The sequence below is a fragment of the Ovis aries genome, chromosome 3, assembly GCF_016772045.2.
Source record: "Ovis aries strain OAR_USU_Benz2616 breed Rambouillet chromosome 3, ARS-UI_Ramb_v3.0, whole genome shotgun sequence".
Taxonomy (NCBI): domain Eukaryota; kingdom Metazoa; phylum Chordata; class Mammalia; order Artiodactyla; family Bovidae; genus Ovis; species Ovis aries.
Genome location: NC_056056.1, coordinates 135,596,000 through 135,611,902, shown reverse-complemented (window position 1 = coordinate 135,611,902; position 15,903 = coordinate 135,596,000). Strand labels below are relative to the sequence as shown.

The following is a 15,903-nucleotide window of genomic DNA, read 5'->3' as shown; positions in this document are numbered from 1 at the left end:
TGGTCCTCAACATGAGTCAAGATTTCTGAATCCTACTTGAATTTCATTTGTAGATTACCCTTTGTGGGTTTTTTTTTTGGCAAAGGAAGCACAAATAAGTTTGTGTACTCTTCTTTAGCCAGATGGTGATTTTGCCATGTTATCTTGGGGGGTAAATAATAGAAAGGAGGCTAAAATAACAGAAGAGTGGAATATAATTTTCTATAGCTTGGAAAATTCATAAGGCAAATACAGGCATGGACAAGAGTGAGAGTCAAAGAAGGTGGCATAACAGGGTGGACAGGCTCAGGCCCTCTGTGTCTGGGCTGGGTGACTTTGGAGCAGCATCACCAGGCTCTCACCTCGGAGCCCCGTTGTGGGTGCCCTGCCTCCAGCTTGGGCCAGTGTCGGTGTTGGAAGTCCCATGGCTCCCTGCCTTGAGTCCAGGGATGAGGACCCTCCTCACCCTGGTAACCATTCGGTGCTGCTCTGGCCCCCAGCCTCCTCTCCTGGGGGAGGAAAGGAAAGAAAGATGAGGAGAAAGCTGGCCAGGCATCTTCTCTCAGGTGTTGACGACAGCCCTGGCCCACCTGGTTGAAGACAGGGTGAGCGTTCTGAACAGAATTTGGATTTTTCCTGTATGTGACTAAATTATCTATATCTTGACTTGAAAATGTAACATATGGAAATGCCATTCAGCTAATTTTAAGTAAACAACCCACTGATTTATTTTTCTTCAGGGAACCTCAGGGCCTGATCCAACTACTGTATACGTAGATCTGAAATCATTAAGACATGACAGGTAAGTAGAATTGTTAAGCTTGTTTCCTGTTAGCATTCCTAAGCATCTAAATTTCTGAGCCTCAAGAAAGCCATCTGTCCCCCTCACCTCATTCATTTTGTTTGTGTCTTTGTGGGGAGGAGGGTAAGAAGAGGGAAGGAACTCATTTTCATTATTAATACCTAATAAGATCTGCATTTGTAAGAGGAAACCTTTAATTCTCATAGTGGCTGCACTGTTCCTTAATATTAAAATGTAATACTAGTATTTTGTGACATATGACGTAAATTACACTGAAATGGATAGACTCTTATCCTCTGGGAGTCTAAAAATAACTGAGATAAGGTAAATGAGATAGTGTAGGTTTTTTGAAACAGCACTGTATCTGAACCACAGGAATAAACGTCTTCCTCCTCACCAGCCCACAGGTGAATTGGAGCTGCGTCCCAGGGGAGCTCCTGGTTGCGGGCTCTGGGACCTGTCTCTGGGTCCCGCTGACTTAGGCTGTGTTCATGGTGAGGCCCGTGGCACTGACCCAGCCTGCGCGGGCAGAACATCTCTAGTGCTGTGGTTCTCAGCCTGGACAGAGTTTGCCCTCCAAAGGACAATGTCTGGAAACGTGGATTGTCACGACAAGGGGATGCTACTGACACCTAGTGGGCAGAGGCCGGGGATATTGCTAAACATCCTACAGCGTACAGGATAGCGCATCACAAAAAATGTCAATAAAATATCTGACCCAAAATGTCAGTAATGCTGAGTTTGAGAAACTGCACTCATGTGAGGAGAGCTATTAATAGAGTAGAGGTTTGGGAGGACAGTGTACGCCTGTGGTGGCTTTTTTTTTTTTAAGGCTCATATGTAGTAAATATTGTTCTTTTACAGGGTTCGTCTTGTGGAACGGGGTGCCCCCCAGAGTTTGCTCCTCTCAGAGTCCGGAAAGGTAATTTGTTGTGTTAACCATTGGGAAGGTGTGTGTCACCTGCGTGGAGAAGTAGTTTTATAGAAACCTGAAGCCGTATAATATACATGTTAGTACCCAGGGCAAGACTGAATTGACATCTGGAGATAATTCAACAATTTTCACTTAGCCAATACTTTCAAATTCATATGGGTACATAAATAAGAAGAATACTGGATTTGAGCTTTCTTAAGTTTCATAGATTTTTATTATTAAATCCTACCGACATATTATTTGACAAACCAACTAAATTCAACGTTCGTTATACTCAAGGTGAAGAGATGAGCAGCACTGAGAGCCAGTTCCACCGTTATCAGCATTACACGTGGAAAGACAGGGTGACAGACGGGGGGTGTGGTTTAAGATCCAGAGAAGACACACACATACTTAAAGCTGAAAGAGAAATCAAGATGGGGAAGAGATTAAAGATATTTGAGAGTGATATCTTAGATGAGAATAAGGCTTTAAATTGTTCAGGGAGACATTTTGTTATTGCCTTAGTCCATTCAGGCTTCTCTAACAGAATACCATAGACCAGGCAGCTAATGAACAGCAGAAACTTCTCTCTCACATTTCTGGAGGCTGGCAAGTCCAAGAGCCAGGTGCCCATGGATTCTGATGAGGGATTTCTGGTTCTCAGATGGTTGTCCTGTTGCTGTGTCCTCACGTGGTGGAAGGGGCAGGGAAATCTCTGAGTCTTGTATATAAGGGTATGGATCACATTCGTGAGAACAGACCCCTGACCTCCTCCCAAAGGCCCCGCCTCCTAATGCCATCACTTTAGGGGTCATATTTCAACATACAGATTTCAGTCTATAGCAGTTTTGAACAGTTTACTCACGTTGAGCAGATCAAATCCATATATAAACTATCAAGTTTCTCATCCTTTTGAAGAGAGAGTAATGATGCCTCAGCATCCCTTCTAATTCTGAAAGGCCAAGGAGAATGTAGGGAAGAAAACAGTGACCCCAGGCTCACCTGTGCAGTCGTGGCTCAGCCCCTTGGGGAAATCCCTGTTTCACTCCTCTGTTTAACTCTTCCAAGTGGATTTGGGTTGACCTCCTTACTGTCTTGCCAGCTTTTCCTCTGCCTCCACTGGCAGCGAGCACTTCAGGGACTTTAGAGCAGTGCCTGGCCCACACGAGCAGGAATGGCCTTCCTCTTCCTTCCTTGAGGTCTTACATGTGTGAGCTTCTTGATGCTAGAAACCCAGGGAAAAGAGGTTTAGGATAGAGGACGGGTGTCTGAAGAGGCCCCTGCCAGCACCTGCCGCTTCCTTCTCCCTCCGAGGGACGTGCGGGCACGTGACGTCTCTCCCCTCGCCTGCCCAGCCGGCACTGGTCTGCGGATTCTCACTTTTGAGGGGATGGCAGGCAGGTTGGTTCCCTAGTTTAGTTTTGAGGCAGAATCTTGTATACATACTTCTGTCCCCTGAGGACGATCCTGTGAGCACCGGCTCAGCTCTGGCCTGTGTGCACTCCCTCACCTCACTGGAGGGAGGGAGTGAAAACTGCATTTATTAGAGGTCATGAGATCTGATGGAACTCAATTTTTGTGTTTTCTCTTTGATTCTTAGATCTTACCTGGAGTGAAAGTAGTTATTGTTAATCCAGAGACCAAAGGGCCTGTTGGAGACTCTCACCTTGGAGAGGTATGTGTAACTCTCTGCTTGACTTGGAAAAGCCAGCAGTGAAAGACCCCAGGGCTCACATTCTAGAAGTCAGAAAGCTGTGGGTTTAGCTTTTCTCTCATGGTGAATGTTTGAGAATTTTCAACTTTCTCTGTAAGGCTCAAAACTGAAATGAGGCAGAAGGGGAGATGGAGACCAGGATGGAAAGAAGATTGAGGCACGCAAGCTAGAGTTAGTCCCAGATTTGTCCACTGACATTCCCTTAGCTGAAGAGGAAAATGGATGAACTCAGCTGCTCCCATCTATTAAGGAGTGGAACTAAAAGGAGCCACAAATACTGAATTTTTAAAATTTATACGGGAACTTCCCTGATGGTCCAGTGGCTAAGACTCCTTGCTCCCAGTGCAGGGGGTACGGGTTGGATCCCTGGTCAGGGAACTAGATCCCACATGCTGCAACCAAGAATGCCACAGCTAAAGATCCCACTTGCCTCAGCTAAGACTGGGCTCAGCCAAATAAAAGAAATATTTTAAAAAATAACATTTATACAAATTTTCAGAGAAGGCAATGGCACCCCACTCCAGTACTCTTGCCTGGAAAATCCCATGGATAGGGGAGCCTGGTAGGCTGCAGTCCCTGGGGTCACTAAGAGTCAGGCACGACTGAGCGACTTCACTTTCACTTTTCACTGTCATGCATTGGAGAAGGAAATGGCAACCCACTCCAGTGTTCTTGCCTGGAGAATCCCAGGGATGGGATCGCACAGAGTCGGACACGACTGAAGTGACTTAGCAGCAGCATACAAATTTTATTCCAAAATATATTCATTTTTGTATTAATATAAAAATATTGTGCATGCTAAGTGGCTTTAGTCGTGTCTGACTCTTTGCAACCCATGGACTATAGCCTGCCAGGCTCTGTCTCCATGGGATTCTCCAGGCAGGAATATTGGAATGGGTTGCCATTTCCTCCACCAGGGAAGCTACCCAACCCAGGGATGGAATTTGCATCTCATATGTCTTCTGCTTTGGCAGGCAGGTTCTTTACTGCTAGTGCCACCTGGAAAGCCCTTATAAAAACCCTGGAAAGACTAAACTTTTCTTCCTTCCGAATCTCTGAGAAAAAACTGCTGTCTTGTCTCACAGCTAACCAGGAGCAGGGCTCCAGGTGACTGAGCCAGATGACCAGGCTCTGCCAGTTACCAGCTTCTTGTTAATGCACGAGTTGCTCAAGCTCTCTGGGCCTAGTTTCCTCAAATGTAAATGATAATGCCACCTGCCTAGTCTAATTGTGTGACAATTAGATGCATTAATATCTGTATCTGTATACACATGGAACAGTGCCTGTCACACAGTGAACCCTTGTGTTATTACTGTTGTTGGCTATTGCTGTGTTTACATTGTAAATCCAAATACCCTGTAGTGTTTTCCTGTGGGCTTTTTCACTTAGTTTCAAAGCACAGAAATGATCCCTTAGTGCGCTGCTGAGACTCTGAAAAGAGGCTGAGAAATGAACCAAGGAGGCAGCGTAGCCTCCAGGTTGGATCTCTTAGTTTCTGTATCTTAGGTGAATTGCTTAAGGGCTTCCCTGGTGGCTCAGATGGTAAAGAGTCTGCCCGCGATGCATGAGACCCAGGTTCGATCCCTGGGTCGGGAAGATCCCCTGGAGAAGGGAGTGGCTACACACTCTAGTATCCCTTTGTAAAATGGGAGTGACAGTAGTACAGACGGCGTTGTCATGCCACGTATGTCACGATTGATGAGGGCAATGTGTGTACAGTACTGTTCAGCACATGGTGAAGTCAGTAACTGGCAGCTGCTCTCATTGTTGTACCTTTTTGGTTATTATAAAAATGAGGTTAAGAAAATCAACATAATCTGTGCTAAGTGAACTGAATTGATTCTGGCAAAATGTGACCCTTTTCTTGTTGTAGATTTGGGTGAACAGTCCCCATACAGCCAGCGGCTATTATACCATCTACGACAGTGAGACTCTGCAAGCTGACCACTTCAACACCCGCCTCAGCTTTGGCGATGCTGCCCAGACCCTCTGGGCTCGGACAGGATACCTGGGTTTTGTCCGCCGGACGGAGCTCACAGCAGCCACTGGAGGTACCTTCACCGGCTCCTCCCCCTTGTCCTGCTGTGCCTTTCAAATGCCCCTAGTACAGGCTGGCCTGCTGCAACCTGCCTTTGCATTGTGGAGTATGTGTGTCGAATTATTCCCCCTCTGCAACTCTAGAACCCACCCGTGACTTTATATTCCTTTGCAGTAAGACTTTGTCCTGTGAAGAGGACCCAGGAAGTAAACGCCAGGGCCTTGTGTCAGCATCAGGATAGCTGAACCTCAGGATAGTTTGGCCGGGCAGTCGTAGAGACATGCCCGGTGATGGATGAATGCCCCTGGCAGGATACAGCCTCTAGCAGCCTTGTGGGGCTGCCTGCATCCCTCAACAGGCTCCTAAGACAGGTGTTCCGTCTTTGGTTCCTCTGTTCCTAAGCCCTGCGAGCAGGAGTGAGTGCGGAGGAGCTGACCTGCTAAGCGCCCCGGCCCTTTGGCGGCTCACAAGACTGCTTGGCAGGGCTCTGGGGCAAGCAGCCCCCAGGCCTGTCTACCTGGTAAAGAGGCCTGGCTTCAACCTTCCAGCCACCATTAATGGCCATTTAAAAACTCTCTACACTGCGTGCATCATACACCTCAAGAACTGACGCATCACTCACTGGACTAAACAGCTGGAACGGAGCCAGGTCACTTCTTCGCCCCTTACATCTGCTCCCTGCTGGCCGGCTCTGCAGTCACTCCGTATTTCACGGGGAGGCAGACTCAGGCATCCTGGAGGCAGGGGAGCACACCTCGCTGGGTGTCCTGGTTTTGAAGCCTGTCGTACATTTGCTGTGTGGCCTTGAGCTCACTCAGTCTCTCAGTTTCCTACCTGGGAAGTGGGAGTGATGACATTTCCTGTCTTGTGGACATGATGTGAGATTAAATTACATGACGCCTTCAGGTGTCTGGAACGCTACTTGGCACATGGAAAGCACTCCCTAGTCATTAGCTACTGTGTTTCTATTGTTTTTATTACTATAATCATCAGCTCATCTTATGTGACCAGCCTTCTTACCCTTCTCTCTTCAACAGCTTCTAGCACTTTGTTTTGCTAAATGTTTCAGAACTATTCGTATTCCTGAAAATACATCATTCTGTTGTTACTGCTGTTTAATTGCTCAGTTGTGTCCGACTTTTTGCTTCTCCAGCCCCATGGTCTGTAGCCTTCCAGGCTCCTCTGTCCATGAGATTTCCCGGGCAAGAATACTGGAGTGAGTTGCCATTGCCTTCTCCAGGGGATCTTCCCGACCCAGGGATCGAACCTGCTTTTTGGCAGCCGAATTCTTTACTACTGAGCCACCTAGAAAGCCCAAAACATTCTGTAGACCTAGCTAAATCATTCTCTTTTTATGTAGACGTAAACCAGGTAGCCTCGTGTGTACAGTGTATGCATAAAACCTTAAAAAAAAAAGAGTGAAATTTCTGCCATGTCCTGCTGGATAAGAAGCCTGTTAATAACCAGGACTAGTCTTGCCATAGATTCCTTAAAGACATCTAGAAACAATGACCATATGTTCATTTATTTTCCATCTCAGATCCTCCCCTCTCCTTCTTTCCCCGCCCATCATCTGGCTAATTCCTGTTTATCCTTAAAAGCTCAGGTGGCTTTAGCTTTTCCTTCTCTGAACCCTTGAGCTGAGCTCGGGGGCAGTCGGGGGAGGGGAGGGGGATGTCCTCTGTTCCCCTTGCCCCTCATCCACACTCAAGTTACTGGGTTTGCCATGTCCCATCTGCTGTCCCCCCATGGGACACCCGTTGTGTGTTCCCCCCCACTAGATGGCAGGTATCTCTAGAGCAGGTGTTATATTTTGTCATCTTTACTCCCCACACTGGGCACAGTTCCTGGCACATGGTAGTAATAAGAATAACAAGAGCTAATATTCTCCAAAATCACTGTGGACGGTGACTGTGGCCAAGAAATTAAAAGATTCTTGCTCCTTGGAAGAAAAGCTATGACAAATGTAGACAATGTATTAAAAGCAGAAATAACACTTCGCTGACAAAGGTCTGCCTGGTCAGTGCTATGATTTTTCCAGTAGTCATGCAGATGTGAGAGTTGGACCATAAAGAAGATGGAGCACTGAAGAATTGATGCTTTTGAATCGTGGTGCTGGACAAGGCTCTTGAGAGTCCCTTGGACAGCAAGGAGATCAACCCAGTCAGTCCTAAAGGAAATCAACCCTGAATATTTATTGGAAAGACTGATGCTGAAGCTACAGTACTTGGGCTGTCTGATGGGAAGAGCTGACTCACTGGAAAAGACCCTGGTGCTGGGAAAGATTGAAGGCAGGAGAATGGGGTGACAGATGATGAGATGGTTGGATGGTATCACTGAGTTAATGGACAGGAGTTTGAGCTAACTCCTGGAGATAGTGAAGGACAGGGAAGCCTGGTGTGCTACAGTTTATGGGATTGCAAAGAGTCAGACATGACTTAGCAACTGAACAACAGCAAGTACTCTTCAGCACTTACAGTGAGCCAAGCATCATACTAACTCCCTTTCGTGAGTTTAATTCTCATAGCAGCCATTTATTATTACCCCTGTTTCACGGAGGGGAAGCCAGATCAGAGACTGAAGTTAATCATTCCAGGTTACACAGCTGGTGGGCGGTGGCACCAGGTGATGGCGGCAGTCTGAACACTGGGTGCGAAACTCCAGGGATGTGTCGCACCCATACATCTGATATACTAAGTTTCTCTTTCTCGCCCCATCAGAGCGTCATGATGCCTTATACGTGGTGGGCGCTCTGGATGAGACCCTGGAGCTGCGAGGCCTGCGGTACCACCCCATCGACATTGAGACCTCAGTGTCTCGGATCCACAGGAGCATTGCCGAATGGTAAGTCCTCTGCACACAGTAGGTCTCTCCTCAGCTGTAGTAAGTTAAAGTTGATCTTTAGTCATCTAGCTGTACCAGAGACACCTACAGATGTGGGACTCCAGGGGAACGAGCTGTGGAGACGGGCTCTGTGCACCCACCCTGGGGCCAAGTCCTTTTAATGACAGATCTTACCACTGGAAGCGACCTAACTGATCATCCACCTCTAGAAAGTTGGTGGGGCTAACGGGAAGAACCATGACTTTTGGGTCAAAAGACCCACCTGGAAGGCCCCGTGCTGCCACGGTGGCTGCTTTCCTCCTCAGGAGGGTCAAGTGAGAGTGTGCTTCGTGCTCTGTCAACTGGTCAGCAGATGATGAGGATTATCATCAGTACCTGGTCCAGGTTCCCTGTCTGGGCAGGAATTCCCCCTTCATTATCCCTGACAAAGAACCATCCAACCTCATGCTGACTAAAAATTTCTTACAATTGAAATTCTGTAATTTTTAACTGTTGGCTTTCATCCTGGATTCTTGACAATAAAGAATCCACCCAGTTTCTTTTTATTCATATTTGAGTTGGTGCGTCCTTCCTCAGGTTTGTTTTTTTTTTTTAATTCATGCAAAGTAGCCACGGCTCTTTTAGTGGTTTGTTCGTGCTTTCCAAATGCTTCTTTGTCTTGCTTTTGTCAGTCTTTCCTCAGACCTGAACAAGGAAGTATAAGAATAGTGCAGAAAATTTGGGTGCCATGGTTACCCCCTAATTTTAAGCATTTGACTTTTGAGACAACCAAATATCGTGTACATTTTTCTTAATGATTGGAATCTATTTTTAAAGCAGCTCAACACTGCACAACACAAGTCAGTTCATACCTTCCAACCCAGCAGTCCCACTGAACGAAAGGTGGCTTTGTGCCTTGTGGCAGGACGGGAGAGACACTTGAGTGGGGCGCTGAGCTCAGAGGCCAGCCAACTCCCTTCCTGTTTGGTGTTAGATTATAGATAGCAATCTTAGTCAAAGATGTGTTGTTGCAAATATCAAGAATTCTCTTCAAAACAACTTCTAAGCAAAAGAGAGGTCACAGAAAGAACACCTCGTTGGTTATCTCAGAGGCTCCTAGAAGTCTCTCAACAGCTCTGAAATCTCAAGAAAGGTAGAAACAGGGGTAGAAAGGCCATCAGGGACCACCATCTCCTCGCTTTCTAGGGCCATGTTGGCATCCCCTCCTTTCTTTCTCTCCTCCCTGAAAAGCTGTTCCCTGTATGTCTCTGCACACCTACTACACCAGCACTTTCCAGTCCACACATCCTCAGCTCAGGCAGCCAGCTAACAACTTTTCAGTCCCACTTCCAAACGGCCAAGAGATTTTAAATGGTTTAACCAATCAGTTGTTATCATAGGGGCAAGGCCATTCATTGCACATGTGGCTCAGAGCCTTCTGGTTGGGTCCAAGTGAGAAGGCAGTTCTCAGGGCAGTGAGGGTAAGTCTTGGGCAGACACTGTAAAAGATGCCACATTAACTGAGCGCCACTGAAATTGCAGTGCCGTGTTCACGTGGACCAACTTGCTCGTGGTGGTCGTGGAACTGTGTGGCTCTGAACAGGAGGCGCTGGATCTGGTTCCTTTAGTGACAAACGTGGTCCTGGAGGAGCATTACCTCATCGTGGGCGTGGTGGTCGTGGTGGACCCAGGCGTCATCCCCATCAACTCCAGAGGAGAGAAGCAGAGGATGCACCTCCGGGACAGCTTCCTCGCCGACCAGCTGGACCCCATCTATGTGGCCTACAACATGTAACCAGCCTCCTGGGATTGCAGGGACCGTCCTGCAAAACCATGGGAGCCAGAGACCCGCGACTGATGTGAAATAAGCTGAGATGGCTACATTATATCCTTCATCTCATCCTGTGGTATCCTGCCATCACAGGACACACAGGAGAGGGGAATTCTGTGGTGGCAAATGAAAAAAATGTTAACAATCTATTAGTCATGAGCTTTGACATAGCGTGAGCAGCACGTTACTAAAGCAATTACATGCATGTTGCATTTTTTTCATCTGTTGTATATACTTGTATTTTTATCTAATGCTGTTTTAGAATTTTGTAAGGGAGTTCGATTAATTCACATGAAGGGGGTAGTTTGAGTTACGCAGTCCCCCGCTCTGTACTGTATTTTGCCATTTTGCCATAGTTAGACACTGCGGGTTTTAACATGGAACTACTCGGCTTTCAGTTGACCCATAAGCAAATCAGATAACCCACTGAATATGAGAATTACTTTATATATATAATTCTTGACTGTAAAACATTTTGACCAGTGTTTTAAACATGTAAATAGGAATACACATAATTCAGCTAAAAAACGTAAGAATTGGCTTGTATAGTTGTAACAACTAAAGTAGAAACATTGCTGCTCTGAGAGAGAATCTCGGTATTCTCTGGGTGCAGTGTAATTGAATAGATGACTAAAAAGTGCAAATTGTTTGCAGGTTTTGCTGCACATTGTACTATGTCTCTGTTGGCTGGTATATTTTATAAACTGAAGCTGCCTATGTTTGTTTTTTAGGCTTGCATTCCCAGAATCAGCTTAAGCTTTTAAGAATTCAGCCTGTTTCTACAAACTGAAAAATCTCAGTTGAAAAATCAAAATGTTAGGAGAAGCTAAGATTCATTAGATCCCACCCAGTTCTAAGGAACCACAATAACTCACTCTTGCCCCCAGTGTTGAAACAGTCTTTCACATGTAGAGTGACTACACAAGAATTTAGAATTTCCTCTTTTCCTGGCCCATTGTATAATGTGTCTGCAGTTACACATATCGCTTCTCTTTTCTGAGAGCTGAAGAGCATCCTCTGTGCTTCCAGTTCACGAGGGCAGGGATTTAAGAACAAGAGCGATAGGCTGGGAAGGCAGTGGGATCTACAGTCACGCGAAGGCGTTAAGGCCTCATAACTCCACGTCTCAGAACTGACCAGTGTGGGTTGCCAAAACAGCCAGGCTTATGCTGAAATAGGGGAAGTCTAATGTATGCAAGAAACCCTTTTGAAATAACTGTGGAGCCCAGGCCGAGCAGATAGAGCCTGGGACTGAGTGTGGCCTCTGGCTCGGTTTCCTTTCTTTGGTCTGATACTTCATGTATTTGAATATAGTTGAATTTTATTATTTTTTTTCTTACAGAAATATTTTTAAAAATTAAAAAAAAACTCAAAGTGAACAGAGTTAACTTGTTAAATCAGAATGGTTCTCTTTGACCCACTCTGATCTATTGTGTAAATATTTATTTAGACTATTTTAATAATACATATTATTTACCCCACTGTAACATCATGTAAACTAAATATGTTTTTAAACAATTTTTAAGACTTGTAATTACCCTGAAGATAAGGTTTATAATGGAAAGACCAGACCCTTTGCCACGGCAGCACTCCTGGGGGCTGCCCTTACACAGGCTCATGACTCAGAGCCACTTTATTGACTTCCTTTTACATAATCCTCTTTTCCTCCAAACTCACTCTCCACAGAGGCAAGACCTTGACATTTTCCAGTTCCAGATCTCTTTTCAGCATTTTGGATGACGTTCCATTCTACACGATGGGAAAGGTTCTAGGATGTACAGGAAAAAAGCACTTGTATTGGGGTTAGACGTCCCAGTGACTAGCAGTGGTTTGGTCTGCAGAGAAAACAGCCTGCTTATTTGGAAAGTAACTTTCTTAAAAAGAATTTTTAATGAGTCACTAATCAAAGCAAGGGATCCTGAGGATCTCCTATCTCTGTGATCCACAAGTTCTAAGAAAAAGATATAAAAGACAGAGTTTGTCCTATAGGCTGCTTTCAGAATTCTTACTGCACAAGGTAGGGTGTCTGCTAGAAATGAAATGTGAGCCATGTCTGTCATTTAAAAATTTCTAGTAACTGCATTTTAAAAAGTAAAAAGAAACAGGTGAAATTGATTTTAATATATTATTAGCACAATATATCAAAAATACTATCATTTCAATGTGGGATCAATATAAAAATTTATTAATGAGAGATTTTACTTTTTTTCATATTATATCTTTGAAATCTAGTGTGTATTAAACACATCTCAATTTGAGACTAGCCGTATTTCAAGTTCTCAGTAGCCACAAGTGGGTATTGGCTACCATACTGGACAGTGCGGATCTATACTCATTCCTTCAAATGAAATATTCCGTTAATCTCATGCCCAATTCCCGGTTATTTAGGCGCTGATTATCTAGTTTGGTAGTTCCTCAGGCCTCTGATTTATTGTTATCTTTTTGCTTTCTGCCCTGTGGCTGCTTTATCTTTTGCCTATCCCCCAAAGCCAGAATAAGCTGGTGGAGGAAAGAAAGCTAAGATGCTAAGATGTGTCTTTGGGGAAAAGTTTCCTCTGGAAGGGGAAGAGAGTTTAGTCGTTAATTTAGATGTGTTTGTGGGATCATCTGCAGATCCAGTGCCTGGTCTGTTGCAGACTTGGTAAGAAAACTCTCTTGATGACACAATGCTCTTAGTCTTTCCATGTTAAAGCAGAACCTTTATGGTAGAACTGGCAATTAAGACAGATCCCAAAAGGCCATTATTGATAGAAACAGCCCTGCCAGAACTTGGGGGCACATTCTGTCTAGCTTTTCATGCCTGGGTCAGGGGGAGGGAGGACCTAAATGAATAGCAGACCCTCATTTCAAATAAGAGAGAACCTATTCATCTGAAAGTTTTTGAACCTCTCTGCCTCTCAGCCAAAGTAAGGAGGGAATATCAGGGAGGGGCTGCCTCAGGACAAATACCATCTCCTGCATGAGACCCTGGGCATGACCAGCATGCTCCCGGGCATCAGTGAAGCCACTCATTTCCTTCCTGCCCCTGTCTCCCCTGTATCAGGTCCTCCTGATACAGTTGTGCTGCCTCAGGCTGTGGAGGGACCACCTGTCTATTGGTCATTTGAGCGTCTCCTTAATGTTAGTCCCTGGGCAATGCTTGCTTAATGCTTTTGTTGAATCAACAGAGGCCTTAGGTTTTTTGTTGTTGTTGTGTTGTTGTTGTTAAGGTCTCTGCCCCAGGCATGGTGCTCAATATCTTGGCCAAATAAATTACTTTCCTTGAATATCCAGGACTAAAGCAATGAGGAGTTATCACCTCACCCTCCAACTCCAACATGGTCTATGCCTTAGAGCTGTTTTTTGTTGTCTGCTTTCATGTGAGAGTATTTGGAGCAAGCTGCAGCACTCCAGATACACAATAGGCCTTTTCTTTATCATTCACACATTTCTGGTTTAGGTGTATGTAGATGGGCCATGTTATTTGTCCAGAGGAAGAGAGTGTAAAGATATAAGAATAATTTTTTAGTCCTAAATGCTGTTTTGTTTATTTTTTGTCAAGATATTTACCAGTGTCAGATTCAAATTATAGTACTGTGTAATTATGTATAAAGTTTTTTTTTATTTATTTGAAATTAGACTAGATATACATTTTTAAATTTAACATCTGGCTGGACAGTGTTCTATTAACTCATTGAATGTGTTTCCTTTGTCTTGTGTTAATAAATATTGATGCCTGATTGTGTTTAATGCTTCACATGTTGGGAGAGCTGATAAATTGGAATTAATAAAATTTTATTTTAACTTGGATAGTAAGACCCAAAGATGGCTGGAGCGGTCTTAGGAAAATGAGCACAAAGATCCAGAGTTATAGCAGATCAGTTCTATAAAAGGCCAGATTGAGGAGCAGTAGAGAGTCATTTTGAAAATGAATAAGCCTTTTGTCTGGAACAATTATAGCTTAGTTTTCCTCCTACCCATGTGGTATTTGGTAGTTTTAAGCTTTTGAGCATACATGTTAATTTTTTAAAAATCTGTAATTGATGTGGGTTTCGGCTTTTCATTTTTTAAAAGATTTTATTTATTTTTGGCTGTGCTGGGTCTTCGTTGCTGTGAGCATTCTTGCTCTAGCTGTGGCAAGTGGGGGCTTCTTCAGTGTGGAGTGTGGGCTTCTCTTGCTGCAGAATACGGGCTGTAGGCACATGGGCTCTGTACTTGTGGCGCACGGGCTTAGTTGCCCTGTGGCATGTGGAATCTTCCCGGACCAGGGATCGAACCCATGCCCCCTGCATTGGCATGCAGATTCTTAACCACTGAACCACCAGGGAAGTCTTGGGTTACAGCTTTTCCAAGGTGATACTTCATTTGTGCTACCATTTCCTGGTTTCTAGAAACTTGATAGTTTTTATCAAATTGTGCATATTCTCCAACACTGAGACTGGTCTTTGAATTATAGTTCAAGTTATTCAGGCAGCTGAGAACTTTTTAAATTTAACACACATTAATTGAGTGCCTAACTCACTAGACAGAAGTCACTGTGATCACATCTGATGCGAGAGGGAGAGAAACAGCAGGACAGCTCTGGCCCAGAACTATGTACTGGGAAACGTTCTTTTAAAAGTGGTAATTGAAGTCGTGGACGTGGATGATGGTGCCAAGAAACATTATGTAGAGTGCGACAAGACTTAATAACGGAGCCACAGAGAGCATGAGCCGTTAAAGGCTGAAGGAGGAAGAATCTACAAAAGGGAGAAGGAATTGCTGGAGATGTGGGGTCAAAACTAGGAAGGAGATTAGGAATGGAAATTGAAGGAAGAGTTTCAAAGGGGAGGGAGTGCTCAACAGTGCCAAAGTTCTGTGGAAAATGCCATTGGAATTGGATGGGTGCCGCATTGAATCTGTAGATTGCTTTGGGTAATATGGTCATTTTACCAGTATTAACTCCTCCAGTCCAAGAATATGGTCTGTGTTTCCATCTGTGTCAGCTTCAGCTTCTTTCTACAGTGTCTTAACCGTTAACAGAGTGTTGGACTTTGGCCTCACTTGTTGTTGCTTAGTCACTAAGTCGTGTATGACTCTTTGGGATCCTTCTGGGAGCCTGTCAGGCTCTTCTGTCCATGGGATTTCCCAGGCAAGAATACTGGAGTGGATTACCATTTCCTTCTCCAGGGGATCTTCCCAATCCAGGGTTCGAACCTGCGTCTCCTGCATTGCAGGCGGATTCTTCACCACCGAGTTGCCAAGGAAGCCCTTTGCCACCTTAGATAGATTTATTCTTAGGTATTTTATTGTTTTTGATGCTATGGTAAATGGGATTGTTTCCTGTTTGCAGATGACATGATATTATACATAGAAAATCCTAAAGATGCTACCAGAATACTACTAGACCTCATCAATGAATTTGGTAATGCTGCAAGATACAAAATGAATGCACAGAAATCTGTTGCCTTTCTATACACCAGCAATGAAATAGCAGAAAGAGAAATTAGAGATTTCTTTAACAGATCATCTATTACAAACCTACAGTAAAATATATTTAATGGTGATGCTTCAGAAGCACTACCATGAAGGTCAAGACTATGATGAGGATACTTATTATCAGTTGTTTTTATTCAGCATTGAGTTTATAGCTAGCATAATTAGGGGAAACGAAATGAGCTATACTAACTGGATACAAAGGAAGAAAAACATAAATATTTGTAGACAATATAATAGTCTATGTAGAAAATACAAGAGAATGTACAAATTTTTAAAAATATTTATTTGGCTGTAATGGGTCTTAAATACAGCATGTGGGATCTAGTTCCCCGACCAGGGATTG

General features: G+C 44.4%; 1 protein-coding gene across 4 annotated transcripts in view; it reads left to right on the top strand.

Moving 5' to 3' along the window:
- The window catches only part of DIP2B (disco interacting protein 2 homolog B), a 230,844-nt gene extending 217,022 nt beyond the window's left edge, over positions 1–13,822 (top strand). For all 4 annotated transcript variants that reach the window (XM_060412600.1, XM_060412599.1, XM_027967334.3 and 1 more), the window contains 6 exons: positions 720–781; positions 1,646–1,703; positions 3,298–3,372; positions 5,285–5,462; positions 8,170–8,293; positions 9,815–13,822. In XM_060412600.1, coding sequence (XP_060268583.1) covers positions 720–781; positions 1,646–1,703; positions 3,298–3,372; positions 5,285–5,462; positions 8,170–8,293; positions 9,815–10,067 — 750 coding nt within the window. In that variant the 3' untranslated portion in view covers positions 10,068–13,822. The remainder of the gene's footprint in view (positions 1–719; positions 782–1,645; positions 1,704–3,297; positions 3,373–5,284; positions 5,463–8,169; positions 8,294–9,814) is intronic.
- Positions 13,823–15,903: the final 2,081 nt, after the last annotated feature.